Genomic DNA, 26,320 nt, shown 5'->3' with positions numbered 1-26,320 from the left:
CGGTGCACGTCAGGACTGGACTCAGATTTCAAGAAAGTTTGTTTGCACGTTTAGACACCAGGTTTAAGAGTACTTTGGATTATTTATTTTAGAAATGCATGTCATTTTGTTACACAACAGTCCTATAATCTTGGATATTATTACAGAGGACAGTCTGTTATGTAACTTCAGTTCGCTGTAAGTTTGTTTGTGCTCAATGCTTCTGTCTATGTGGGTCAACTCCAATGTATCGATATAGTTTCAGAAAACGGTGTTTCACAATAAATAATCACAGTTGAAAAGCTGATCACCATCAGGATTTTTTTTAAAAAGAAACTCAGACACACTTTGCTGCAAACTTTCTTTCACCAGCCGAGTACATGACGGTGCACTGTGTGCAGGACTTCAGTCTATTTAATGTACCACATTCACAGCAGACTTCCAAAATTATTCTGTGGATACGTAAAGGCCTCATATTCACCTCGAGAACCAAATAATGATTTAAAAAAAGCCAATTAACCACAACTGAAAAGCTACTGAGTGTACTGATCTCTATTAAAATATATTTACGCTCACAGGAATAATGCAGTTGAAATGAACTAGTAATGCATCTGGGACTTGAAATGTACATTTTTTACCCTTTTTTCAAGTTGACTTTGGTTTAAAAACAAATTAAGAGGTCTGTAATTTTTACATAATCATTACAATCCATTAAATGTCTTTAAATAAGGCAACGTTCATTACAAGGTGCCACACTGCAATTCATTATGAATTAACGTTTGTGTGGCGCCAGCCAATGAAATATTTCACTTTAAAAATCTAGTTTTCCATTGTGAAAACCAGGTCGCAGTCCCTGTTCAAGTTTGAACATATACACCAAGTTTCGGCATGCATACAAACCACTGTCGTGTATTTTTAAACTGTCAAATAAAATATCTTGTCAAGGAAGGAAAAGGAAAGAGAACACAGCATTTGCAAACTCAAATCCCATGAGGTATATACTAGAAGACTGTGCGAACAGACAACATATTTCTCAAAGTCCCTAATATGCCATTTCAGTGACAATGGCAGAAGTAAGGCAAGTATTTCAACAGAAGTCTTTTAAAGAAATAAAACTAATCAGTGATGCACGTGAGGAACTCAAGAAATTCAGTGCTCATCATCCAAAACAAACTCAATCTTATTTTAACAGTGCACGTGGTCATTATCTGATAGGATGTGCTTTCTGATGCATCACAGGCAGGTTACGCTTCATTCTACTCAAATGTATTATTAGAACCATATCAGGAAAGAACCTTAAACAAAAAGGAGGCATTTAACTCACTGTGTGGATGAGAGTTATTGTTTTCAAAGTGGGGATGTGTCTTTTTGATCAACTTATCAATAGTCAGTGGGGATGGGTATTGGTACCTAATACCTTTAAGGTATCGATTGAAATAGCCCAGTACCGAGTATTATCAAAACTTTTCCAGTCAAATGATACTTGCATTCAATCTTTTCGGTACCCAGATCTCAAACAAACACTATGTGTACGGTTTTGCTCAAGCAAGCGTTCTTCATAAAGAAGAACCTTCTAAAAAAAAGGTAAGGAATGAAGTACTCCATTGGTATTGGCATCTTTTTAAGAGAACTGGTATTGTAATTTTTTAAATGATACCCAGCCCTAATAGTCGGAGTATTATCTGCAGCAGATGGTGGTCGACATGACCCATGTTTGGAGAAGCAAAGAGGAGCACCAGCGCTGAAGCTAAGCAATGCACAGCTGTGGACAAGGTCAGCAGCGAAATGCATCATAGACACTTAAAAACAGTCCATCTAAAAGAAGAGAAATGTCAGTTCAAGTGTACACTATATTTAAGACTGTTTTCTCGGCTTTACCTGGTCACCAGATAGCCTTTTCTGACAGGAAAACTGCTGTTATAGAAGCCAAATATCGTTCTCTCGAAACCAACCAAACCCCATAGGTGAAATCAGTCATTTTACCTCGCAGAAAAAGGGAGTTGCCGGTCTACTGCTGCCTTGATCTCCTAGTTTGTTTGTGTGTTTCAAATAAAGTAGCTTGGATTTTCCAAAGTTACACAATAACACAGAGTCACACCATTACACAAACAAACAAACAAACAAACAAACAGACTGAGTCAGCGATAGAACAGCCCTCCTGTGTTCTGAGAGGTAAAATTACTGGTTTCACCCATGGGGCTTGGTTGGTTTGGAGAGAGCACTATCTGGCTGATAGAACAGCAGTTTCACATCAGAAAATAAAGTCTGATAGTAAGGCACAGCAGTGAAAATATTCTAAATATAGTGCACACGTAAACTGATATTAATCTTTTTAAGAGAGACTTTTTTTTAGGTGTCTAAAATACATTTTGTTGCTGACTCTGTGTGCAGCAGTTCATTGCTTAGCTTCCTACAACGGAAATCCTGCTGATTCACCAAACCGGTGGTGTGGCGACTGTCATCTACTGTAGGTAACACACTGACTATGCACAAGTACTTCAGACAACCCCACTCGAAAAACTCCCAACTGTCCCTTTAATGTGATCCTGCTAATATTCCAGTCAAATCAAACAGTCAAATTCTCAAATTTCCAGAGTATCAAATGTTCAGTATGTGGCAAATGAACATGAAACGAAGAAACCCTGTAAAAGAAAGTTAGCACAAAGTCTCTTCGAACACGTCGACTAATTTTAAATTACACGTCATGCTCTTTTACGAATGTAATTGATTTACAGTGTAACATACTTATGATGCATCCTTATGAGCAACACCTCCGTGTAAACTGCAGTATTATTCCGTCTGTTATGCAGTGCTTATGCTGTAAAGAAGAAATGCCTGAGATGGCATACATCAAGTAGTTTAAAACCTCATGAATTAATTTATTGGTTAAATCAGTGTTTTAAAATGAATCATCTGTGCTCAGCATGTGAGGATGAAATGGAGTGCTCCTAGTGAGATCAATCGGTATATCCTGGCTGTCCATGTTAGCGGTGAATGGATGGCTGGTACCCTGCAGCATTATCTGATGCCTTGTTTCTATTTCAGTCATGTAAGCCTCGCTGAGCGCAGCCTAAAAATCACAGCACAATTAATTGATTCCTCTACGGTTTTGATTTTCCTCTTCCGGTGCCAGCTAATGCATTGGCAAGTACAGCACTGCAGGATCATTTCTGACCTCTGTAACCCCACACATGCAACCAAAGGCCTAATAACTACACATTAAATGGCCAAAAATTACTATCGTGTGCTGACCTGGCACGTCACTCTGCCAAAGGCGTATTTCTATAGATCATTTAAGTCCCTGTACAACACAACAGCTTACAATAAGGCAAAAACCAGAGCTATGCAATTAGTTAGACTAAACAATGTTCAGAAAGAAGGGCTACTGTGTGTTTTAAACTGTTTAACACAAAGATACATTAGAAAAATAATATATTTACTTCTCCTCAGCTTTTCAATCTCTAAAATATAGACACGTTTCTGAGACAGACTTTCAAGAACACCTCTGAGCTCATGTTGGCTGTGAACGGGGTGAAGTTTCTGTCACTCTAAGGTCAGCAACAAAGTATGTGGAAGGGTAACAGTTTAGAGGTCCAACATTACGAGAACGGACTAAATGCGTTTCATTATCACTAAAGAAGAAGAAGCACTATGGTTTAAATAACAGTTCTTGGCCCACTCAGGTTGCTGGATGGAAATCACCTCCACATCCACACAAAAAAAAAAAAGAAAGTGAAGGAAGTTTACCTTTTCCTATATCTTGTAGTTAATATTAAATCTTAATGAAGCACGTCTTTTAGACTCTCTCTTAGCCCTCTGCTGCTCCAGCCGCCACCTCACACATCTACCACCTGACGGAGCAGTCGTCCCTGCCGCCTTAAGCTTCCTCCGGCGCCGAGGGCCTCTTCAGGTCCCGGATCTGCTTAATCAGATAGTTCTTCTCGTCACAGAACTGCTCGTCCTCGGATCTGTCGGTCTGGAAGTGGCTCAGGAACTCCACGAGTTTGGTCTGGTTCTTCAGCAGGATGTCCAGCACGGGCTGAGTCTTGTTGGGGTTCGCAACAAATACCTATTCAGAGGGAAAGAGAGGTTACATGAACTGACAAATTCGGAAATTATATCAGTCCAAAGTTATCTTCGGGGTTATATATTAACCATGTCTGAATGGCCTGTGGCTAGAGCTGCATCGATTAATCAATTAATAGTTTATTAATCTATTATTAAACTAATCAGCAACTATTTTGATAACTAGTTTGAGTAATTTCTTTAAGAATAAAGTCAAAATTCTCTGATTTCAGCTTCTTAGATGTGAATATTCTTTAGTTTTCTTTACTCCTCTGTGACAGTAAAATGAATATCTCTGGGTTGTGAGTAAAACAAGACATTTGAGGACGTCATCTTGGGCTTTAGGAAACACTGATTGACATTTTAAAACAAACAGCTATTAATCTACAAAACAATCAACCGATTAATGACCTATGAAAATAATTGTTAGTTGCAGCCCTACCTGTGACCACCAAGTTTTATCCCCATACTGCGAGCCTTCACCAACAAGTTACAGTTACACAAACATCCTTTCATTCACATTCACAACAGCAAACAGCGCTCGCTGCTGCTAGCTATCGACATGTCGGGGCCACTTAAGTGTGTATTTACTAAACTGACTCTAAACTCCTAACACGGTCCTCACAGAAGAACCAGAAACACAACAGGCGGATTGTGAAAAAATGAAACTGAAATGGAAATTTAGGAGTGAATGGGAGCAGGAGTATAAGTGGCTAGAATATGACACAACTAAGGAAGTAATGTTTCCTCAACCAGCTGAGAAGTAAAGCTCATTTTTCAACAGAAACAATGTCATCAGGAAACACCACTTCACACGCCACTGGACAGTTAGGGAGGGCTGTGTTAAGTCGTGTAACCGGTTGATTCCAGTGGACACGCCACATCTGCACCACGGTTTTGATCCGTCCTTCACTTGGCTGCAGGTCCCACCAGCAGAGCATTTTGCCTGCCTGCATGTTTACTTGCTCAGATTTTGTTGATTTGGTCCTCTTTGCTTTTCTTTTTTTTTCATTTTTATGATCACGAGTTTGCAGGGGATCTTTCATTTTGAAAAAAGATTGTATTTTCTATGTTTTCCTGTGTGACTTCCTGCCCACAGGTGGAATCACAAACACTGTTTAGAACGGTTGTGATCAGCTCTGGTGGACATGGTGTAACTATAACGCTACGCAGCTGAAACGTGACAGAGCCATGCCTTTAAAAAAAAATAAATCACACAGCTATAAATCGACTTTCCAGTATTGTTTTTGTACAAATTTATGATGTACTTTGGTCCCCAAATTTAGAGGTTTGGTGGCCAGTGGGGGTCTCTGTGTAAAAACATTATTGTCTTTCCTTACTCTTAAAAACACCACTTTCACTATCTTAACAACTAATATGAGTGGACTTCCTCCCCAAAAAATATGTGGCATTTCAGAGTACAAGTAAAAATATTAAATGGTGAATTGTTATACTGATGATAACATGTTTTATGTGCACACCTTGAAGACATGGAACGCTTCAAACTGGATGTTTCGGCTGTTGTCTCTCAGCATGTTCATCATCAGCTTCAAGTTCTCTGCCCGACTGATGTATTTTGTCATGACAGTGAAGTTGTGTCGGTCCAGGAGAAGTTCCCCAAGGAGCTGAAATATAGTATAGATGTACAGGTATATTCAATGCGCAACCAAACAAAGGAAGTGATAATGTTATTTACACCTGAATCTGTTGCTGAAGTAAAAGTTTAACTGATTTTGATTTGAAGGAACTGGAGCTTTTACCTTTAAAGACTGTCGTTTGGTGACGTAGTTTTCTGAATGCAGAAGCTTCTCATATTCTGTAAACACCTGATAGACAGTTTAAAGTACATTAGGCTCAGCATGAGCATTGTTCAAGTTAAGGATAAAATTTGACAATAGAAAGCTCACCCTGTCATAATTGTTCTCCAGGAAATCTGCACACATAATCTTGTGTCTTGTGAGAAGATCCTGAGAGGGAACAGAATGGACCGAGATATTAGATAAGAACTCTTAGTATGAATATTGCTGTAAGCAGAGAGGAAAAATGCGGCCGTGTACCTTGAATGAGGCGAAAGCGTCTGAGGCGATGTCAAAGGTTGAGAGCTCCACGTAACGGAAGAAGCAGTAGAAGTCTTCGGAGAAGAGCACCGTCCGTGCCAGAGGCTCATGACGCAGGCACTCTCTAAGCATCATTCCACAGTTCAGAGCCACTTCTGCACTCTCATATCTGTACAGGTTAATACATGTCGGGTGCAGGTTAAGTCATTTATAGCCGGTTATAAAACAGACACTGTACATGTGACACAAACAAAAACAGGTGGTAATTAAACTCGCTTACAGGAACATCCACCCCAAACACTTAACACTGCTGATCCACCATTAAATCTGTATTTGTACTGACAAACATTTCATTTCTAGGCCTTAAAGTAGACAATTCACCATGTACCTACAAGAGAATTTATTAGCAGAAGAATGTTCTAACCCATCTATATTAAATGTCAGGTTTTGATATACATCTTTGACAATAAAACTGATTGTTCCTCTTTACGGACATGACATTTTAGAACAAAGTTCAAAAACATAGCAGCAGAAATCCATTCTAGAAGTGGCAGTTAGCAAAGATCGCATTTGATCAACCAATAACAGCCTCAATCGACCATAATGCAGTGCAGCTGTAAGACATGTTGCTCTCTGAGTAGGCAGGATGACTCAGTTTTTTAGGCCTGTAAAATCAGCTCCACTATCGCTCTCTTCATCTACACGTATAACCCACAGGTGTATGCAACAAGTTCACGCTCGTTCCTCTGGGAGTTGTTGAAACACATACTGGGTAATGTAGAAAATCACAAGGCATGTTGAGTAGAGTGAGAAGAAAAAGTAGGTACAAAATACTTTGGTTGCAGTTTAAGAGCATCCAAGGATGGAATTTCTTTGAATGTAGCTGTACTTACAAAGCACTCGAATCAAACATGCATCAAATACTGAAAAGATGAACTTACCCTTTCAGAAGCATGAAGAGGATCTCTGGGTGTGTAGAGATGTATTCTACCGTGGGTGTGCGGGTGCCAATCTGACGTCTCACAATATTGCTGAACAAATGAACCACATCCTTCTTCCCCTGCAAAAAAATAAAAGCACTCAGACAGTTGAGTGGCTGACTGGATGCTGATGTTATGCAGACGCATTTTTGCTTTGGGCATAGATGTTCTCATCAGACGTACACAATCGCACTGACAATATGCTGTCTACACACTAAGTGATCAATACTTTTTACACACACAAAGTAATTGCAGATATGAGTACATTTCCCCCCACCTCAAAATCAATCCTCTGCAGGTTTGCAATGAGAGAAATGAGGAGGTTGGTGTTGTACAGCTCCTGTGCGAGCTGAGCCACTGCTTCGGTTTGAGGCTCCTTGTCACCTGTTCCACTAAGTATCTCCTTCAGTGAAGCCAGATTTTTGGACGCCTCCTCTGCAACCTTAATTGAGGATAAACAGTTAGTGACTAAGACCATCAGTAGGAACGGATACAGTATATATATAGACAAACTTCAAACAGCTATCTGACACAAATATCATAGCGTTTATAGTCGATGCTAATTTGCAACACCCATCGCTAGAGGGGCTTCTATGAAAATATGACATTGGAACAGTGAGGTAAGAAGATAGTAAACTGAATACAGTAAAATATCATAAAATTATTTTAAAACTGAGATCAGCATTAAAAAAAAAAAAGGTACACATTTAAAGGTATTAGTACATGTTTGTTCCTGAATTAACCATGATTTTGGAGCTCTCTTAAAACTACTACAAGTAACGTGCATATTTTGATGATTCTGGAAGCCTCTGTGGACAAAAGTGGAAGTGTTTTCATGACTTGAACAACAAAATATAACATCAAAAATAAAATTATCTTTAAATAAAAATCTCTCTGGCCTCATTTTCACTGGCTAACATAATACTCACTGTAAATCTGCCTGGGAAAAAATCAAAATAGAGGTCATTTCATCTGATTTCAGAAAATCTGACCCACTTGAAGCCATTAAGAACACTCATATAGTAATAGCCATGAATGCTCTCATTTGCTTATGTAGGTCATGTAAAGGCATCAGCGTTAAATTGACACTGTTTCATAACCAATTAAAAAAATCCTGGCAGTAGCTTTAAAAATGGCGTTGTGCTGCAGATTTCAAGTGATCTGGTAGCAAATTTCAAGACTTTGCTGCTTTCACAGAAAAAGCTGTCTGATTAAAATGTGTTTTACAGAATGCAACTTTACAATTGCCAAATATAGGACAGTCTGACAAAAAAAAAAACAGTGCTGACCTTTTCACACTTTTTGCTGTCTCCAGCATCAAGCTTCTCCATGTATGCCACATTGTCCTTCAAACTCCTCACTATTTCAGCTGGACTCTTCTGAGACTTTCCAAATGGAAAAGGCATGGCTGAAGACTAGTGATCCGAGCCCGAAATCTCTGAGGAAATAAGACAGGTTCAAACAACTATGATATGCAATTAAAGCAACTTCCTGTAACTCCTTGCATCAGGAAATGGCTGAAAAGCTCTCACCTGAAGAGAGCAAAGATACAGCTGAGTTAGTTTAACTGTTGACACCCAAAAGCAGACTATTGAGTTACAGCTTTAAAGGCCATAACAGCACGAACAGCTAGCTAACGCTGCTAACGTTACATTAGTAAGTTTTCAAAGGCTTAAGTCACACTTTTGCCTCGGTTTAGTAGTTTATCCGAGCTAACACTACCCGAGCCGAATAAATCGCAAACTTTATAACCGAAACGAGGATATAACGGACAATAAGAGGTTAAAATGTCAACGCTACAGCAATATTCATCTGCAAACTTGAGCTAGCTTGTGACCTAGTTAGCTGTAAGTTAGCAAGAAGAATGCAAACTGGCGTCAGTACGATGGAAAACACACACTCACACACACACACACACACACATAGCTAACACACTGCTGAAATATTCAGTTCAGGCTGTCAAGACTCACCGAGTGACTCTAGTCTGAAGCTGAAGGAGGCTCGGTGGCTAAAGGTTAGCTAGCAGGCAGGCTAGCAAGTTGTGCCCACTTTCTTTTTTCCACTGTAACGCTACTTTGAACTGCCTGTAACGTTATCTGAGATCCGTGTCTGCAGCTGTCTAACGTGTAGTAATTGTAGCTACAAGTTGCCCAGACGGACGACCTTCATCGCTGTGATATTTCATGTAAATGTCTCTACTCGTGACCGCCTGTCACCTAACTTGCTAGCTGCCTAGTTGTAAAGAGAGAGTCGCTGGGCTGGCCCGTCTGACAACTTCATTTCCCTGTTCTGTTCTGTTGAAACTCCCGTCCTCTCCTCATCCCGGGGACACTGGGCGGGTATGTTTTGCTTTACGAAATGACTGACGCCGATTTTAGCCAATCGCGTCAAAGAAAGCGAACGTGCGGGAACGCCCTCTCCGCTGCGGGGTGCGCACGTTTCGGCGCTCGCACGTTTCATGTGGGAGGATAGATAAAGGAGTGCACTGCTAGCCCCCTCTGCCGGGCTGCCCTGTAACTATAATCAAGTGCATCTAAATTCTGAAGAAAAGATAAGGCAGAGAAACTGTTTTTAGTGATATTTACAGTTTGAGAGAAACCTTTTCAACTCCCGTATGGAATTTAACTTTAATAAACAATCATAGAATTAAATAGAAATATTAAAAAAGCACTGGACAATATATTTATCTATTAGTATAAGGTATTCTAATAGTGATTTTCATAATAAAATCTTCAGGATCAATCCAGCACATTTTAAACAAGCTCAAAAAATATAGAAAATAAAAGCAACACTGTGGTCTCCCATTTTTCATGAGTTGAAGGATTTGAAACCACTTCTACACAATCAATCTCAACTTTTGTTCACAAATTTGTTAAAAATCCATGCTGGTGTCCACATCTCCTATGCCAAGATTATCCATCCACCTGACAGCCAGGTGTGGGATATAGACACTCTGATTAAAGGGACAGTTCTGCAACACTGTTTCCTGTGAACCTCCAGTAGTGTTTTGGGGACTAACAAAATAAACCCAACCGTCAATCAGCATGAGGTTGAGCAGATAATCACAGAATTTTCATTTTAAATGCTAGGATTATTACACAGGCGTGTCTTGGACTGGTTACAACAACATGCCAGTCTAAAATGTGTAATTTTATCTTAAAAAAAGATTTACTGGGCACTGAACCATGAATATTTTACACAGGGCTCAGACACCAATTTTCTTTCCCAGGAGGGCAAAGTGATGACCCGCCCTACTCTGCCTCTGATTGGCTAATACTAACGAATCACCCTCTCCCAATCAATGAAGGCAACCAGTACTAACTCATTACAGGTACTGTAAGGTGGGTCATGACTTTGGCCTCCCAGGAAAAAAAAGTATGTGTATTCTTTTGTGAAATAGTCATAGTTCAGTGCCTAATAATTGCATATTTTTTTTTCATAATAAAACTGCACATTTTTAGTGTCCTTTCACTGTGACAAGTCAGAGGCAAACCTTGGCAATAATTATGACATGTCACACCTGTCAGGTGCGAGGATTGTCTTAGCAAACAACGGACGGACTGACAAAGCTGTAAAATTCACATTAACTTACTGGCAGCAATTAGCTGGCAAGTTGCTGTAAAAACATCAGAGTATGATTACTGTAAATCTAATCACAGTACTGTAATTGTTATTACAGTAATAATCAGCAAGCTGTATTTTTTAATACACACTAAATAATCTCCTGTAAAAGGCATTACTGTATTAATTTTAATACTCTAAATTAATAACTGTATAATAATTGCATACTGTAAAATGAGGATGTTTTAATCACCAAGGTTTCATTTATTTCACCAGTTCATTGAACTTTTAAATACTTAAATATATTTTTAAAAACATTTTTTAAATGTTTTATGTTTAGAGCAGAAGAGGTTGTGTGTCATAAACTGCTGTAAAAACCCAACTGAGACACATATTCTGGATTTGCTGTTTACATGTCCAAAGAATGCTCCTAAAACCAGAATAATACCAGCATATCCCACAGAATAGAAACCATTCAGAATAAGAATAAGCTGTTTACATTTATTTTTATCAAATTCAGAATATTGCCATATTCCCATAGACCCAAAACAAACTGAAACGTGTTTGCAAATACTGTTTGGCTCAGTTCAACAACCGAGGAGGATCAACTGTTTCTCCTTCATCTCTGTACTGAGGTGACCAAAATCAGAGTGAGTAAACATGACACAAGAGGGAGAAGAAGCATAATATATTTCAAATGTGCTTTGAACGCCACAAGCTGAGTGCCATTATATTACTATCTCTATGGCTGATATCTCCAAAACTCTGCAACTCACATCAAAACTATTCAGATGGGGGCGCCCCGGGGCGCCCCTATAGCTTAGTCGGTAGGGCGTGCGCACCATGCATTGAGGCTATTAGTCCTCTGCAGCGGCCGCTGGTTCGAATCCCGCCTGTGGCTCATTTGCTGCATGTCATCCCCTGTCTCTTCACCCCCCTTTCCTGTCATACCTTCAGCTGTCTCTGTCAATAAAGGCAAAAATGCCAAAAAAATAACCTTAAAAAAAAAAAAAAAAAAAAATATTCAGATGGATGAAGAGCACTAAAGGCCTGAGGAAAAAAAACATATTTTTCATACTGGGGTGAACAGTTCCTTGAAAGGTACAGCTCAGATTTTTTTTGAAGGGTTATATGAGGTATCCATAGTCAGCATATTACCTACTTCAGTAGATGGCAGTTGGCACAACTCCAGTTTGGAGAAGCGGCAGTGATACTTCCCCTCCAGGTACGAAGCCCCCACCAAGGCCAGCAGTCCCCAACAAAGAGGCGCTCCCACCAAGGTTGGTACCGCCCACCAAGGTGTCAGCTATTGTGTTGACTGTAAAAAAAAAAATTCAAATGAAAATTCAAAAAAGAAAAAAGCAGCAGCGAGGAGGCAACCCCACCGTGATCAGCAAAAACAATTCTAGCCCCATTCACTAGAGATGAAACAGAGCTGAATATTATTATGTCGCTTTGAAGTTGACCTTTGACCTTTTTGGATACTACTTGAAAAATAGAGGAGGCGTCGGCCAAGCTGCAACTGTCACAGCGAGTTCAGGTGCCCGACAGCCGCCGACCGGCCCGAGGAGGCACCCCAGTCAAAAAGATGACCATCAAAGTATTTGGCTCACGCAGGCGTGTCAGATTTTGCTTCATATTTTATATAGAAACATCTTTATTTTTTATACTTATTTTAGTTTAAAATTATTAATCTTACTCTATTATTCTAACCAACCAATATTTATCAAGGACGACACGAAGTCTGTATATGATCAATATTACGTGATAATCAGTAAACAATCTGCATGTTTTTCTCTTGTGAAATACACTTTATATGTTGTAAGTACATCAAATCACAGAACTTAAATAGCTTACATTTCAACAGAATGTCTCAGTTTTTGTTTTGTTTCTCTCAGTGTTTTGTTCGCCTGCTTACCTGGTATTCTGGACACAGGTGAGCTTTCACCTATAACAAAAATGGCAGCACCGTAATGAGCAGCGACAAACTGATATGTATCTATCTTCTTCTTCAATGAAAGAATTGCCACTATGATGACCGTGACATTACACAAAGTTACAGTGATGTAATGTTATGGTAAAAGTCATCAGGCTGTACTCTCAGGGCACCTCCACTGTCAGGACAGGAAACAAACAGTTTGTACGTCCCCTGAACTTCCCTCCCAGAGGACAGAACTTGGCATCCTCAGATGTTTTCACTGTGCCTCGTGACAACGGCAGTTAAACGGATCTACTTTATCAATATTTGTAAAACTAAATCACACCAATCATTGAATGTTACACCTGTGGGAAGTTTTTCTATCAGTCAGATTATTAGATGAAAATGTACAATGAAATAAGCAGTTTTTACACTTAAACAGTGTGCAAAGACTTTGCTGACTGTATGAATTAGTTTTTTTAAGTTACTATAACCATTTATAAGTCTGTCTGTCTTTTATTGGAACAGAGCCTTTTTTTTAAAAAAAAGAAAAAAGAATCTGTCTGTTTCAGCCAAATAGGACACAGCGGAGGCCAGGATTGTACACGACTGCAAAAAGACAGCAGAACTAGTCAAAGCAAAGCAGCATGAGTTTTCAGCCAAGCTGGAGTTACCTGATGCCCTGAAGATGGAGGAAGACGAACTGTCGGAGGTCGCACAGCTGTATGGAAATCTTCAGGTTGAGGAAACTACCTGGGTGGGCCTGGGGTCTGTTCAAGAAAGCAGGTTTAGTGTTTAAAGTTTTTTAACTCAAGATGATGGAAACTTTCAGTTCAGTGAGAGAGGTAAGTTAAAATTAATTATTATTTTTTTACTGAAATAAAATACTGAATAAAACAAAAACTGATACAAAATATATTATTTTGAAATGTAAATAAATATGATTTAATTAATTTCCAAGATGTGCAGCGTCATTCCTAAAGAGATTAATATGTAGATTTACAGATTATCCTGTAATATTATGGTGATTATTATGTATTTATATTATGTTGCCCTTGATAATTATGACTGTAACATTTGTTACAATGACAATAGTTACAGAGTATTAATCATATAAAAACATATATAAATAAATATTAAATCACTATTATTGAATGAAATTAAATATTATCGTACATTATTACATTTAATGTGATTAAATAAATTAATAATTCTAAATGGAAACATTAATTTAATTTAATAATTGGAAGATATTTGAGAGATATAAGAGATTTTGCACAGAAATTACACATAGCTGAGGGTATTTCCTGCAGTGTGAATGCCAAATGAACAACTGATGACTTTAAATGTGAGTAGTGGTGCAGTAATAATAATAAGTGCAGTAATAATTCACTTTGATCAGCTGTAACATGAAGAACCGAGAACTAAGTTAGTGTATATTAAGAAAACATTTTTATTGACCCACGCTGCCCCGAGGGCAAATGTTCAACAGCATTAGGACAAACAGCACAGAGGATTAGAACCAAACATGAAATCAATGGTGGTTAAGAATAGAATTACATAAAATTATTTAAGGGAAGCTACAAAAGTAAGGTGAAAATAATGCTGACCACAATAACAGTAAATATTTTCAGAAATGTCTCGTGACCCTGTGAGCAAAGATCAATGATTTGATGTTCCAAAGTTCTGACCGAACCAAACTACGACAACAAAAACAAACAGCAGCTCTGACTCTTCAAATGTTTATTTTTTTCTAGTAAAGTTCATCATAAAACTTCAGAAACATACTTTAGCTTTAATATAACACTTTCCCCCAAAAAAATCAAATGAAATGCTTTGGCTAATATACTGTATGTTAATATCAATATAGACGTGCAGTGGAAGTTTAATCTGTGTGTTAATCATCCAGTTTAAATATTCATAAGATCAAACTAACTATTTAGATTTCCACATTTCTTATTGTTTTACAGATTTATATTTTTATGGCGCTCCTATGATGCTATACTTACAAACACAGTGGATCATCAACCCATCATGCTTTAGCCTCTCTGATCTAAAAAAAAAAAAAAGTCAATACTTACATAACATGCTAAATAGTATATGCCTGTTGAACATTTTTGGTTCATATGGCTCCCATATGATGGATCCATATCATTTTAGATCCTTCTTCATGCTCCAAGCAGCAGTTGACGCTGGCATACAAATAAACCAATCCAGATGCTGAAAAAATGCAGAGAGGCAGAATTTCTTTTGTGCTTGTTCGACTGAGTTTGAGTGAAACTGTGTCATGTGGTGGTTTGTGGTGTCTGACACTGACACTCTGGATGTTGGACTCATTTGATAGAAACGAACGTTTTGCTGCACTCTTGGTACATCTGTCCAGGGTTTTTGAAACCAGTGATCTTTTTTAAAATTTATTTGATAATTGATATTTCTCAGTTTTTGTGACAAATACACCTGAAATTGGGTGCAACAACATTTTTAACAACACTTTATGGAAGAATAGGCAGCAATATGTTGTACACAACTAGAAAAAATAGTACACAATACATTTTCATTTTCATTTTTAAAATGTTTCTTTCCAGCCCAGAATGCCATTAATAGTATTCTTACCATATTTTTCCTTTATTAAAAAAAATGCAGCTTCAGTGATTTGGATATTACGCTTGGCCATATTGCAATTTTGATAATATTTTGAGTAAATGTGCAGCCCATTAACAAAAATAGCAGTAAAGGTATAACATAACAGTGAAAATTAGTATAAAAATAGAGATGGCAAGAATCATAAAATGATATAAGACAAGATCCACTTTACTGATCCCACACCAGGAAAGTTCACTTGTTGCAGCAGTCCAAGGATTGAAAGTACAGGTGGATAAAAGAGTGAGTGGTAAATAAAATAAAATATGAAAGAATAAAATTATAAAATGTGAAATACAAAATGATATTCACACAAAATATATACATCTTCCACTTATACAGATATATAATAATTGTGCAGGGTAATTGCACACATGTAGTAATAAACTGTCATAATGAAACTTAAGAAAGGGGAAAAGGGAAATAAGAAAAAATAAATTATAGCCTTAATAACTCTTATTTTCACCAAAATCTGACATAACACTAGAGTTAGTCAGATCTATCTCAATCTGTATGAAGCATGGTCCGCCTGCTTTTGGGATACTAAAGTAATTTTTACACGAGGTATTTTTGTAAAGTACTTTCGTTTCCCACAGATCCCGACCTCCTGCATCTTTTCACGGTTGGAACATCGCTGCGCACGTTCTTCGACGAGGCTTTTGTTTTGAAAAGGCACGGCAGGAAGCGGTGCTATCCGGGACACAGCAGCTAGCTTGATGCTAGTAGTGTGAAAAGCTCACGATCAGTTCTGAAGGACGGAAAGAAACATAGCCACTGCCCGGAACACTTTTCCATCTTTCGAGCCTTTCTCGGCGCGATCAGATAATATTAGCAGGTAAGATGGAGGTTGTCTAACAGCGGCTGGATGTTAGCCGCGGTGTTTTATGGCCTATTGTGGTTTCAGGCCGTATTGCTGGCGTACAAGCTGAGCTGCTCTCTTTTCACGGGGATACAACATCACGTATGGCGCTCTTTACTTCGAAACGGTTTGCGAAGACCCGCGCCTGTCATGATAATTTCCCACATTTAAAGGGAAATATTCGCAGTTTTTCGGCTTCCAGCAGAAACACAATGACGAAGTGTCACATTTTCCTACCGTCGACCTTTATTTTCCTTCATGAAAAGGCCCGTGGAGAGATTTCGGGGCGTTGAGATGTTCATAGTGAGAAATGTTTTCAGTTATAGCTAGTTTGGTGGAGAAAGGAGACACACACCCCCTTTAATTCAAAACTTTGCAGGAGAAATTTTAGGCACTTTTTGTGTTCCGCTTCTCCTCGTCGCGAATGGACCACAACCTCGCCTCGCAGTGCGGGATTGTGATGAGAGGGCATGCGAGTGAGGAGCAGGGCTTGAAATAAAGGAGATTTGGTGTTATTTACATGGACAGTATTGTGTGTTTGCACGCTGCTGTAGCCGACGCCGCCGCCGCCGCCGCTGCAGTGAAATCCTGGCCCTGCTATCATGGCTGTAATGGCTCTATCAAGGCGTCGCAGCACACTGCTATTGTGATTTTTTAAAAAACACCTACTTTCGTTTGTTCACAATTCAGGATTGCATAGATCTTTCTTAATCTTATAATTTAATAATGTCGCCTGCAGTTTACACCGAGCAGACCGTCTCTGCAAATGACAGCACACATTTAGAGGCTTGCTCTACTCCTTTACAGTAAAAGATCACAATGAGGGATTTGCAACCGATCTTGCATTATTTTCAAGAAAATCTTGATTAATAAATGTTTAATTAAAACTCAGCTGAAAACGATCCTGTATCGATACTAATTTTTAAGCCATCCCAGCTCCTGGTAATGTGTATGTCTTCACTCTTTATCACAACAAGCAGTACAGTCTAAAATAAGAAAATTTCCACTGAATAATATTCTTTTAGAGATCAGGATGGCTGCAAGTTGGGTCAGAAGGGATGTGGTAGAATATAAGAGCAGGCTGTGTTTGTAAAAAGGGAAACGTGTTGCATCATTTGAAAATACACCACTCATGGAGGGTTTGTCTGTTGTTAAAAGTGGCCCCCGTGTGTGGAACTGCAATGATTAATTGATTGGTTGTCAAGTTTTTTAATTAATCACCAACTATTTTGATAATTGATTTATCAGTTTGAGTATTTTTTAAGGAAATAAGTAAAACAAAATATCTCTTATCCCAGCTTCGTAATTGGGATTATTTTCTGTTTTCTTTACTCTTTAATGACAGTAATCTGAATATTTTGGGGTTGTGGACAAAACAGAACAATTAAGGATGTCATCATGAGCTTTGGGAAACACTGATCGCCATTTTCTGACATTTTATAGACCAAACATTTAATCGATTAATCCCCCCCCCAAAAAAAGATCAACAATGTAAATACTAATTAGTTGCAGTACTGTGTGTAAGGTCAGCTGGGCTGCATCAGATCTGATCCTCCAGGTTCAGAGTCCTGCTCCTGATTTCCCTTTCTGTTCCCGTTTAATCTGATTTAAATCTGGGATGACTGGTGAATGTCGTTAATTGCCAGCCAATGTTGTCTGCAACCGTCATGTTTAATGACGAAGCAAGCAACATCATTGATTACCTTCTGCAGGATCTCACAAAATACTGACACCGATCAGCAATCTCAGCGCACACTTATTATTCTGTGGATTTTAGTATTCAGGCCATCAGAAACCCTCCTCAGCACAATCAACCAAAAGTGTCAAGCTTGTAGTCCTGCAACAAATTGTGTGGGCCCCATGTGTGATCCATCAGAGGCTGCTGGTGTTTTTAGGACACAGGGCTCTTCTGTGCGACTTTGGTTGCTCTACTCTGGAGTCACTTGCAGTAGTAGCTGAGTCAAAGTTTTGTTTCCAGCTGTTTCTGGGAAAGCGTTTCTGATGGCTCCTCTCCAGAGGCTTTTATTTATTATTTCACAATACTCACATTTAGTCGGTGAAAGAACTTGATTTTCAGGAAAACATTTCACACTTTAATAACCGAATCTATACAAATCTTTGTAAAATGTTTACAAATGTTTTTGAACACATTAATAATAGATCAGCTCAAAAAAAATCGTGTCATGTCCCCTTACTGCTAATATGTTGGGCCATTATTTTCATCATTCATTTTTTTCTAAAAAACGCATGACACCAAGGACTCATCACCCACATGCTGTATGCTTGTAAAAGTCTCATGGCATCCGGTTTGAATCAGGAATGAGCTGTGATCATGAGCTACATATATGACGAGTGCATCGACATGTATGGAAGCTGCTGTAATGATACTGTAGAGGATGTGGCAAGGATGTGTTTCCTTATAACTGTTTGATAATATCTGTTTGAAATGATCTTTCAGCCTGTAAAATGCAAAGCTATCTTGTTGTTCTCATCAACATATTTGTGTTCTTCGTTTTTTTTTCCTGTTTTCACTAGAAACTTTGGCAAACAAACAAAGAAACAAAAAAAGCCTTTCGGTCATGTCGGGACAGAGGAAAGGAGCTGCAGCACGGCAGCCTAAATGTGCCTTCTGCAGAACCAACCGGGACAAGGAGTGTGGCCAGCTGCTTGTGTCCGACAGCCAGAAGGTGGCAGCCCACCATAAGTGCATGGTAAGGAGAGCACATTGTCCTCAAGCCTTGCAGTCTGTGATCCTCCGAGGCAAAGTCATGCTTTTTTGCAACCCTTGTCAGATATGCAGAATAGTGAACGTTTAAGTCAAAAATGTCTGTTTTTTGTGATTTTATGTTGTTTAATTTGTCTATAAGTGGAAGCATACAAAAACACCAGACGTTCATAAAGCAAAAATGAGATAAACTATTAAAACACTATTAAGGAATCTATAAATCAATGATAAATTATCTAGCAGAAATAAGTGATTTATCCTCTATAAACTATTTTGAAGACTCCAATTTGCCTTTTTTCCTCCTGGTCTGATCCTTACCTCCAGATTAAGAAAACCCTGCTCTACAGCCTCTGACAAACCAAATATTTAACAAAATAAAAAATGGTAAATGCAGGATATACACTATATACACTGCTACTGCTACATCTGCTCTGATGCTAATAAAATACATGAAACCTCTGTTTGCCCTGAAAGGAGTGTGGAAAATGGTGAATCAGCAGCAGTCAAGGGAACTGAAAATGCAGATATTGTGTCATCATCATATCAAAAGACTACACAGACCAATTCATACTTCTTTGTGACCGTTCTGTGCAGCTTTTCTCGTCTGCCCTGGTCTCATCTCACTCAGACAGTGAAAACATTGGAGGATTTTCCATTGAGGATGTGAAAAAGGAGATCAAGAGGGGAAATAAATTGGTAAGTACCAACCTTCCTTCTCAGCGTGGCATCAATAGCGGAGGAGTGAAAAGGAAGTGTTAGAGGGCCACCAGTTGAGCATTTGGGATGTATTCCTACGAGATGGTGACTGGGCTTTCATCAACATGCTTTTATGCACAGTTTAAGGTATTGCATCAGACAGATACATAAAAAAAAAAACCTTTCTCAGTTTTGCAAAAAAAAGTTTGAGGTGTTTTTTGCCTTTTTTGAAAAAGAAATGACACCTTTTCTGAATAAGTTCTGATGTAGTGAAGATTTGACTCATGACTGATCAGTTGATAGAAACACACACACACACACACACACACACACACACACACACACACACACACACACACACACACACACACACAGAGGACTGGTTTCTGAACATGTCACCTTTTTCACCTCTTATTAGCTTGCAGGTTTATATATTGAAGATTGGTATTTAGATGCTTACAAATAATAAATATGTATAATGTTTCTTTGCTAAATTTAAAAAAGAACTTTTGTTTTACAGGCTATTAAACGGACAGTTCACCTCAAAATCAAAAAAATACCTATATAAAGAAATAGAAGTAGTAGTCTCTCATGAAGCTGCTCACAACCTGAGTTATAGTTTTGTATTTGTCTTTATTTTTATGTTGTTATTAGTTGTTTTTTATTAGTTTCAGTATTATTTGTACATGGGGGGTATTTGTCAGGGGCAAGATTAGGTCAGAATAGGTATTACAACAAAAAAAACAAGACTTTGTGAAAGCAGTTGAGTCACAGTCATGTAGAGATCACAGTCTGAATAAAACGTTTACACCGAAGCCTCCTCATGGTTTTTATGTTGAAAAACTTGACTAAATTGTCAAGACTAAAACTAAAGCGATTCCCTGTATATTTTTTATTTTATTTTAGTGAGTTTTGTAAGTACACAATATCCTTACAGTTAGATTTGTTTTTCTAAAGCCTAGTTTTTATTTGATTGTTGATTTTTTTCACACCTAGTTTTACCGTAGCTGTTGTGAACTAGTTGTGGATTATCTTCAGTAATTGGGTCACGTAAAGAGACTTTGTTGTTTGGTTTTACTAATTCAGCTCCCATGATATTCAAGAGGAGGCAGACATCTCTACAGCCGATAATCTCCAAAACTTGGCCATTCACACCAAAACAATCTAGATGGATAAATGGCACTACAGGCCAATTGAAAAATGTGTATTTTTAATTTTAGGGTCAACTGTTCCTTTAATATCTTGCATAATCTTGTTGTGTGCCATCTTCCCTGCTGAATTTAATTTGTTTTTCTCCTGCAACGGTCTAATTTTCCCCACAGGGATGATCGCTTCATGATATTTGCATATGGCCTTTCAGACAGTTGTGTCTGTCAGGGCCCTCGTGATCTTTGGAGAGAAATTATTATTCAGACGCACATCATGAAATCACATTTCACATTGCTAATTAATAAATCACATTACTAGTTACCAGCTACTTTGAGCGAACTGGAACTGCATGTACTTGGCCGTTTTTCTACAAGATAAATCTGCTCTTTCCTCCGTCAGATGTGTTCTTCGTGTCACCGGCCGGGAGCCACTATCGGCTGTGATGTGAAGACGTGCCGGAGGACGTATCACTATTATTGTGCTGTGAAGGACAAAGCCCAGATCAAAGAGAATCCCGCACAAGGGATTTACCTGTAAGTCACTTTCACTTTGAACTCTTCTCCACATCACTCTACAACAATTACTTTTTTGTGTGAGTGTGTGAGCTGTTGTTTGCTTTGTGCAGCTCATTTTGTATACCACAGGCCCAATCAGCCTAATATTTTTTGTGCACATTTATGTCTGTATGCTCAAGGATTTCTTGTGATGGCAGCGTTTGACAAATTTTGAAAAATCTTGAAAAAACTATTTTATTGACTGCTGTGTTTTATGCCGATTGCTGACTCCTCACTCCTCTTAACCGTAAACAACTGCTAGGTTAAAAACAAGGCTTACCTAGTCTGTTGCAGGCCACATTTTTAATTTAAAAAAAGTTTAGTCTCACCTTAATCAGAGCATCTGCACATTCCATGCCCAATATGTTATGATCCACTAAAGTTAGGCAGTACATGAGCTGAATAAATCACTGTTTTGTTAGTTTTGCTGTCATCTCAGCTGTGCGTCTGTGCAGTTTCCATATTGGAGCGTTCAAGGTCCACTGGTAAACAAATGAGACACGCAGACTTCACTGCAGCTGCCTGTAACTCTCTTAATTCTGAACCAATTTCCAGGAAATTATGTTTGTTATAAACATGAAAAATTGAACATGAAAGTAGTGACATGTTGGATTAAATTCAGTTACTGGAGGCAATCTAATCAGCTCTATATCAAAACATTTACCTTCTTAATAGCTACAACTTCCACCGAGACATGCAGACACTGACCTATGAACAGGCAACATGAAGTGTAGAGTTTTTAGAATTTCTGCTTTTTTAAAGCTGTGCAAAAATGTAGATTTCTACTTTGCAAATCCCTGCTGGTTACATCAGGCAGTCGTGGTGGCATTGCAGTAGGTGCTTCACCATCTGTTGCCTGGTGGAGGTCTGCACTCTCCTAGTTCATGTTAAGTTGTAAATTAAAATGTATTTCTTTTGTTTTCCCCATCGTAGTGTTTACTGTCGCAAACATCGGGATGCTTCTCAAGATGGCCTTCAAGGTAAATTATGCTTTATAACATCTGTTATACCACCAGTTTATATCATGATTTACATAAATAATAATGATTATCTATGTATCAATATGAAATATGTTTTAATGATAAATTCTGACACCACAGAAGAAGAGGGAGCTGTGGCCAATGATTCAGACTCATCGCCTCCACAAAGTAGGAGCAGAGGAAGGTTTGAGAAGGGGAGAGTCAAGGTCGGGTCTCGTGGCCAGTCAGAAGACTCCCGCTCCACCTCCTCACAGGCCGCTGCAGACGAGGAGAGCTCCTCCCATGTAAGGCGACACGTCTGTTCATAACTGTAATAATTTACTCGAACAGTCTGTTCGCTGCATGCGGCCTCTTGTGTTTGAGCGTTGTTCTGTGCGTTCTAGCGGGACAGATCACCTCTTCGGGCCAGCCCGGGAGATGGCGGTCAGCGCTGTGGCTTTTGTCACGCTGGCGATGAGGAGAATGAAACGAGGGGCATGCTTCATACCGATAACTCCAAAAAAGTGGCTGCACACTACAAGTGCATGGTAAGACTGTTATGTGTGTGTACAAGAATGTCTGTTTATAAGCACTTTGAATTAACTTCACTGTAGCATCTGTCTGTAATCTCTGATCTCTTGCAGCTTTTTTCATCGGGGACGGTGCAGCTGACCACAACATCACGGGCTGAATTTGGAAACTTTGACGTGAAAACAGTCATCCAGGAAATCAAGAGGGGGAAAAGAATGGTGGGAATATTTGTTTCGTTTTCAGAAATGTTCAGGAGTTTAAGAATGATTTACCTCCGACTTAAAAATCGATGGCTTTGTTGTTTTTTTTCCAGAAATGTACGCTCTGCACTCAGTTGGGTGCTACCATCGGGTGTGAAATCAAGGCATGTGTGAAGACCTACCACTATCACTGCGGCCTGCAGGACAAAGCCAAGTACATTGAAAACATGGCGCGTGGCATCTACAAGTGAGCTCAACTTCCACAGATAAACACATTTACATTCAGAAATAAAGTGCTTTCACTTCACAACAATATTTAGACACCACCATTTGACTGTTACTAGATCATGTGGTTTTTACATTGAGATTTCCTCTTTATATTTACAATTACTGATGCAGCATTTGTCCTTTGATGTCAGGTTTTACATATGATCATCAAGAAAGTCACAAATATCCGTCAGATGCCAATATAGAAAAGCCTTTCTTGATTGTAGTACGTTTTTATGTACACATGTGAAAATATGATGGACGTTTTACAGGGTTCAAAATTAACTTTTTGGCTCATCTGCCAATGGAAAGTAAACCGATAAACCAAACCGGCCAAAAATATTTTCACCAGCCATACAGCCCTGCAGTGGGGCGCATACTGTGGTTTTTAGCTTAGCGTTGTTCGTCCTGCATTGTTCTGACGCCACATCTCACAAAAACACAGAACTTCATGACTTCTCTCCTCGTCTTTCTCTTTGACTTCATGTTTTGTTTTTGGTGGTTTAACGCCGTTATGTGTCATCTCTAATAACTTATAATGCAGATGTTTCTTACAGCAAAAACATAGACAGACATTGTGTAGAAAGTGCCAAGCAATAGTAAGCTGCTTTGTTTTGCTGCCATTTGGAACTTGGAGGGTGTAAAGTTTGGACCCTGGATGTTTAACTTGCAGCATTTCACTTCATTTAAAAATCAATTTTTTTTTTCTATTTTATTGTAATAAAAAGTTGTTTACAAAATCCCCTGAAAAATCACATTTAACACCATTCAGAGGCTGCTTTTGTCGGAATGATTTGTTGTTAATCAATTTGGTATGCATTTGTTATACAAGTGATTTCAACACAACGGACAGTCCTTCACTCCATCCCACCCTTTCCTCTTAATGCCCCAGTTTCTTTGGATGTTACTAACAGCTGTTGAATAGTGGAATACCGTGAAGCTAGCAGCAGGAATGTGTGTTGTGTCGCCCATGTGCTTGCAGTCACATGCATACATAAGCATCCTTGTGCATGATAAAAAAGAAAATGAGGAAACGGGGAAAGCGCTGCGTAAAAACCTCATAGGGCATCTTTAACCATAAAACATCTTTCACACAAATACATAAAGGCACCGCTCGTGATTTCCACTCTTCACACATGCAGTTACATTCAGGAAGATTTCTAACTTTTGCCTTTGCACACATGCCATGGCAATGCTGGAATAGATGGAGCAAAGGACAGTCCAGCAGATGGTGGTAATGCAACACTTATGGATGCTAATTGGAGCTCTTGTAATGTATTTAATAGTCAACAAGTTTGGGAGGCTTCACTTTTTGCATCAGAGTTGTGCAGAAAAGCCAATTATTGCTGTTTTTTGTTACTTACAAGCCCTCCTGTGTGTGTCTTTTTTAGATTATATTGTAAGAACCACAGTGGCAACGAGGAGAGGGACGAGGAGGACGAGGAACGAGAGAATCGCAGTAGAGAGAGGGCAGTAATTGACCACGGAGGAACAGCATCAACGCAAGTGAACGGCAACTAGGTACGCTGTTGCACACAAGTACTATTATTAAAATTTACAAAACATCCACATTTAATGTCAAACATGAAGTTTCAGTGGTTTCCTTTGGCGTCAGCAATGCAATAAGATTTTTATTGATGCCGCTCTTACAGGTCGGCCTGATGGATGTGACGTGGGGTGAGAACAGAAGAACTCAAAGACGAGGGAGCGATATTTTTTATACTTAAACTTACTCACAAAGTCGTGGTCAACAAGCTCCCACGGGTCCGTCACGCGGTTTCTTCCAGTAAATGGACATGATGTCCCAATGTGCACCAGACGTTTTTTCTTCATGAGGAGCTTTTCACAGACTGGTGGTACTCTGCAGAGCTCTGGACTGCGGCAGCATCATGAAAAGCCATGGCCAATGTTTCCCAAGAGTCAGCTGCGGGCTCGGTTTCAAACACAGATATTCTCGCCGTGAATAAGAGCTGATGGACTGATGTTCTGATTGTCACTCACTGCCCATGTCCCCCACAGATTACATGACCCACACTTGCTCAAATCGATACATTCTCGCTCTTCCTTAGCTTCTAAAGGACTCACTTTTAAGAGGGGTCTGTTTGTTACTAGTCTCTCTATCGAGTTGTGCAGTTTGATTACTTTGTTTCTGTAATCATGTCTTAAGAATACTCTTTTGATGTTAGCCTTTCTTTCTTGATATGTCATATTTTGCTACTGTATTATCATGAGTAATTTTGAATATCTGGATTTCAAACAGTCACGATTACAAGTTTTGCCAGCATGCACTTGGAGTTTTCCACTGTTAAAGGTGGCATTTTTTTATTTAGCTGCTAAAGGGCAAAGTAGAGCTCTTTAGAGGAGTTGGCTTGACTTTGTTTGATGTCCTGTTACTTGTATCTCTACAAATGTATCCATGAATGATTGGAAATAGAAAAGATTTTATTTTACACATTTAATGAGTGAATGAGTGAGTCTTTCATTTGAAAAGTCGACCACACGCTCATCAAAACACAGAGCAGCATTCATGAGTGGTTACAGGGTGTTAAAGGTGAAGATTTCTGGTGAGGAATGTCGCACTCGCCGCGCTGCCGTAAGGTCAGACCATGAAGCTGTGCAAGATTACAGTAGCTGGACGCTCTTCAGCACGCTCCCGTCTGGAGCATTCCTTCTCACATATTCATACATTTGTGCATTTAATTTATTTAAATGCACACATTTGTATGCACCTTAACAAGCAATAGTATCTAAAATAAAGCCTCGATGTAGCATATGTTGATGGTGACTGTAGCAAAGCCTTGATGTTGATGTAGTTTATGCCTTAACTTGAGTCGTAACTATGAAAGCTCTAACATTTATAGTAAAACCTGAGCTGATTCTCTCTATTCTGTAGCAGAGGGTGGCACAAAGAAGGCACAAAAAAGACACAAAAAGAAGAAGAAAACAAATAAGAGATGGGGGGGGGGGGGGGGGGGGGTGACATTATAATACAGAATTCACATTGGGTTTTTTTTACTAGTATTGTACAGCTCAGGTTAAGCTTGCTGTGTCCCAGTTCCACACAGTAAAGGGAAATGATGCAATGCACGTGCAGAGGTGCATCAGTCAAATTGCAACTTCAGAGCGCCACTGCCCATCAAACGTGACAAACGGATTCAAGGATTTACATTAAATGATAAG

The 26,320-nt window shown here is 39.0% G+C and overlaps 2 protein-coding genes across 3 annotated transcripts; one reads left to right on the top strand and one right to left on the bottom strand.

The window, feature by feature from the left end:
* Positions 1 to 2,502: 2,502 nt before the first annotated feature.
* Positions 2,503 to 9,415, bottom strand: cab39l1 (calcium binding protein 39, like 1). The gene is made up of 9 exons (XM_084718752.1): positions 9,052 to 9,415; positions 8,371 to 8,519; positions 7,359 to 7,523; positions 7,043 to 7,161; positions 6,102 to 6,270; positions 5,952 to 6,011; positions 5,805 to 5,870; positions 5,526 to 5,669; positions 2,503 to 4,048 (listed from the first exon to the last, which is right to left on the bottom strand). The coding sequence occupies exons 2-9, from the start codon at positions 8,485 to 8,487 to the stop codon at positions 3,857 to 3,859; spliced, it is 1,032 nt and encodes a 343-aa protein (XP_084574878.1). The 5' UTR covers positions 8,488 to 8,519; positions 9,052 to 9,415; the 3' UTR covers positions 2,503 to 3,856.
* A 6,461-nt stretch (positions 9,416 to 15,876) lies between these two features.
* On the top strand, positions 15,877 to 25,599 carry phf6 (PHD finger protein 6). 2 transcript variants are annotated; one of them, XM_084718751.1, is made up of 11 exons: positions 15,877 to 16,035; positions 18,595 to 18,770; positions 19,379 to 19,480; positions 21,029 to 21,162; positions 22,117 to 22,163; positions 22,287 to 22,447; positions 22,547 to 22,690; positions 22,787 to 22,891; positions 22,987 to 23,120; positions 24,532 to 24,661; positions 24,793 to 25,599. In XM_084718751.1, exons 2-10 carry the CDS (start codon positions 18,639 to 18,641, stop codon positions 24,659 to 24,661), a joined length of 1,089 nt encoding a protein of 362 aa, XP_084574877.1. In that variant the 5' UTR covers positions 15,877 to 16,035; positions 18,595 to 18,638; the 3' UTR covers positions 24,793 to 25,599. The 2 variants fall into 2 exon arrangements, with proteins under 2 accessions (XP_084574877.1, XP_084574876.1); XM_084718750.1 differs by having other exon boundaries at positions 22,284 to 22,447.
* Positions 25,600 to 26,320: the final 721 nt, after the last annotated feature.

Source organism: Lutjanus erythropterus, chromosome 5 (assembly GCF_056507025.1).
Source record: "Lutjanus erythropterus isolate fLutEry1 chromosome 5, fLutEry1.hap2, whole genome shotgun sequence".
Classification (NCBI taxonomy): domain Eukaryota; kingdom Metazoa; phylum Chordata; class Actinopteri; order Lutjaniformes; family Lutjanidae; genus Lutjanus; species Lutjanus erythropterus.
Note: the sequence above shows the minus strand (reverse complement) of the source record. Positions and strands in the feature narration are given on the sequence as shown.

Coding starts and splice junctions, on each gene's coding strand:
- cab39l1 (XM_084718752.1), bottom strand. CDS start 8,487: ATGCCTTTTCCATTTGGAAAGTCTCAGAAGAGTCCAGCTGAAATAGTG. Junction 5,670..5,804: donor CCAAACGACAGTCTTTAAAG/GTAAAAGCTCCA, acceptor ACTATATTTCAG/CTCCTTGGGGAACTTCTCCT. Junction 4,049..5,525: donor AAGCGTTCCATGTCTTCAAG/GTGTGCACATAA, acceptor CCCTCTGAATAG/GTATTTGTTGCGAACCCCAA.
- phf6 (XM_084718750.1), top strand. CDS start 18,639: ATGTCGGGACAGAGGAAAGGAGCTGCAGCACGGCAGCCTAAATGTGCC. Junction 21,163..22,116: donor CCCGCACAAGGGATTTACCT/GTAAGTCACTTT, acceptor TCCCCATCGTAG/TGTTTACTGTCGCAAACATC. Junction 22,164..22,283: donor TTCTCAAGATGGCCTTCAAG/GTAAATTATGCT, acceptor CTGACACCACAG/AAGAAGAGGGAGCTGTGGCC.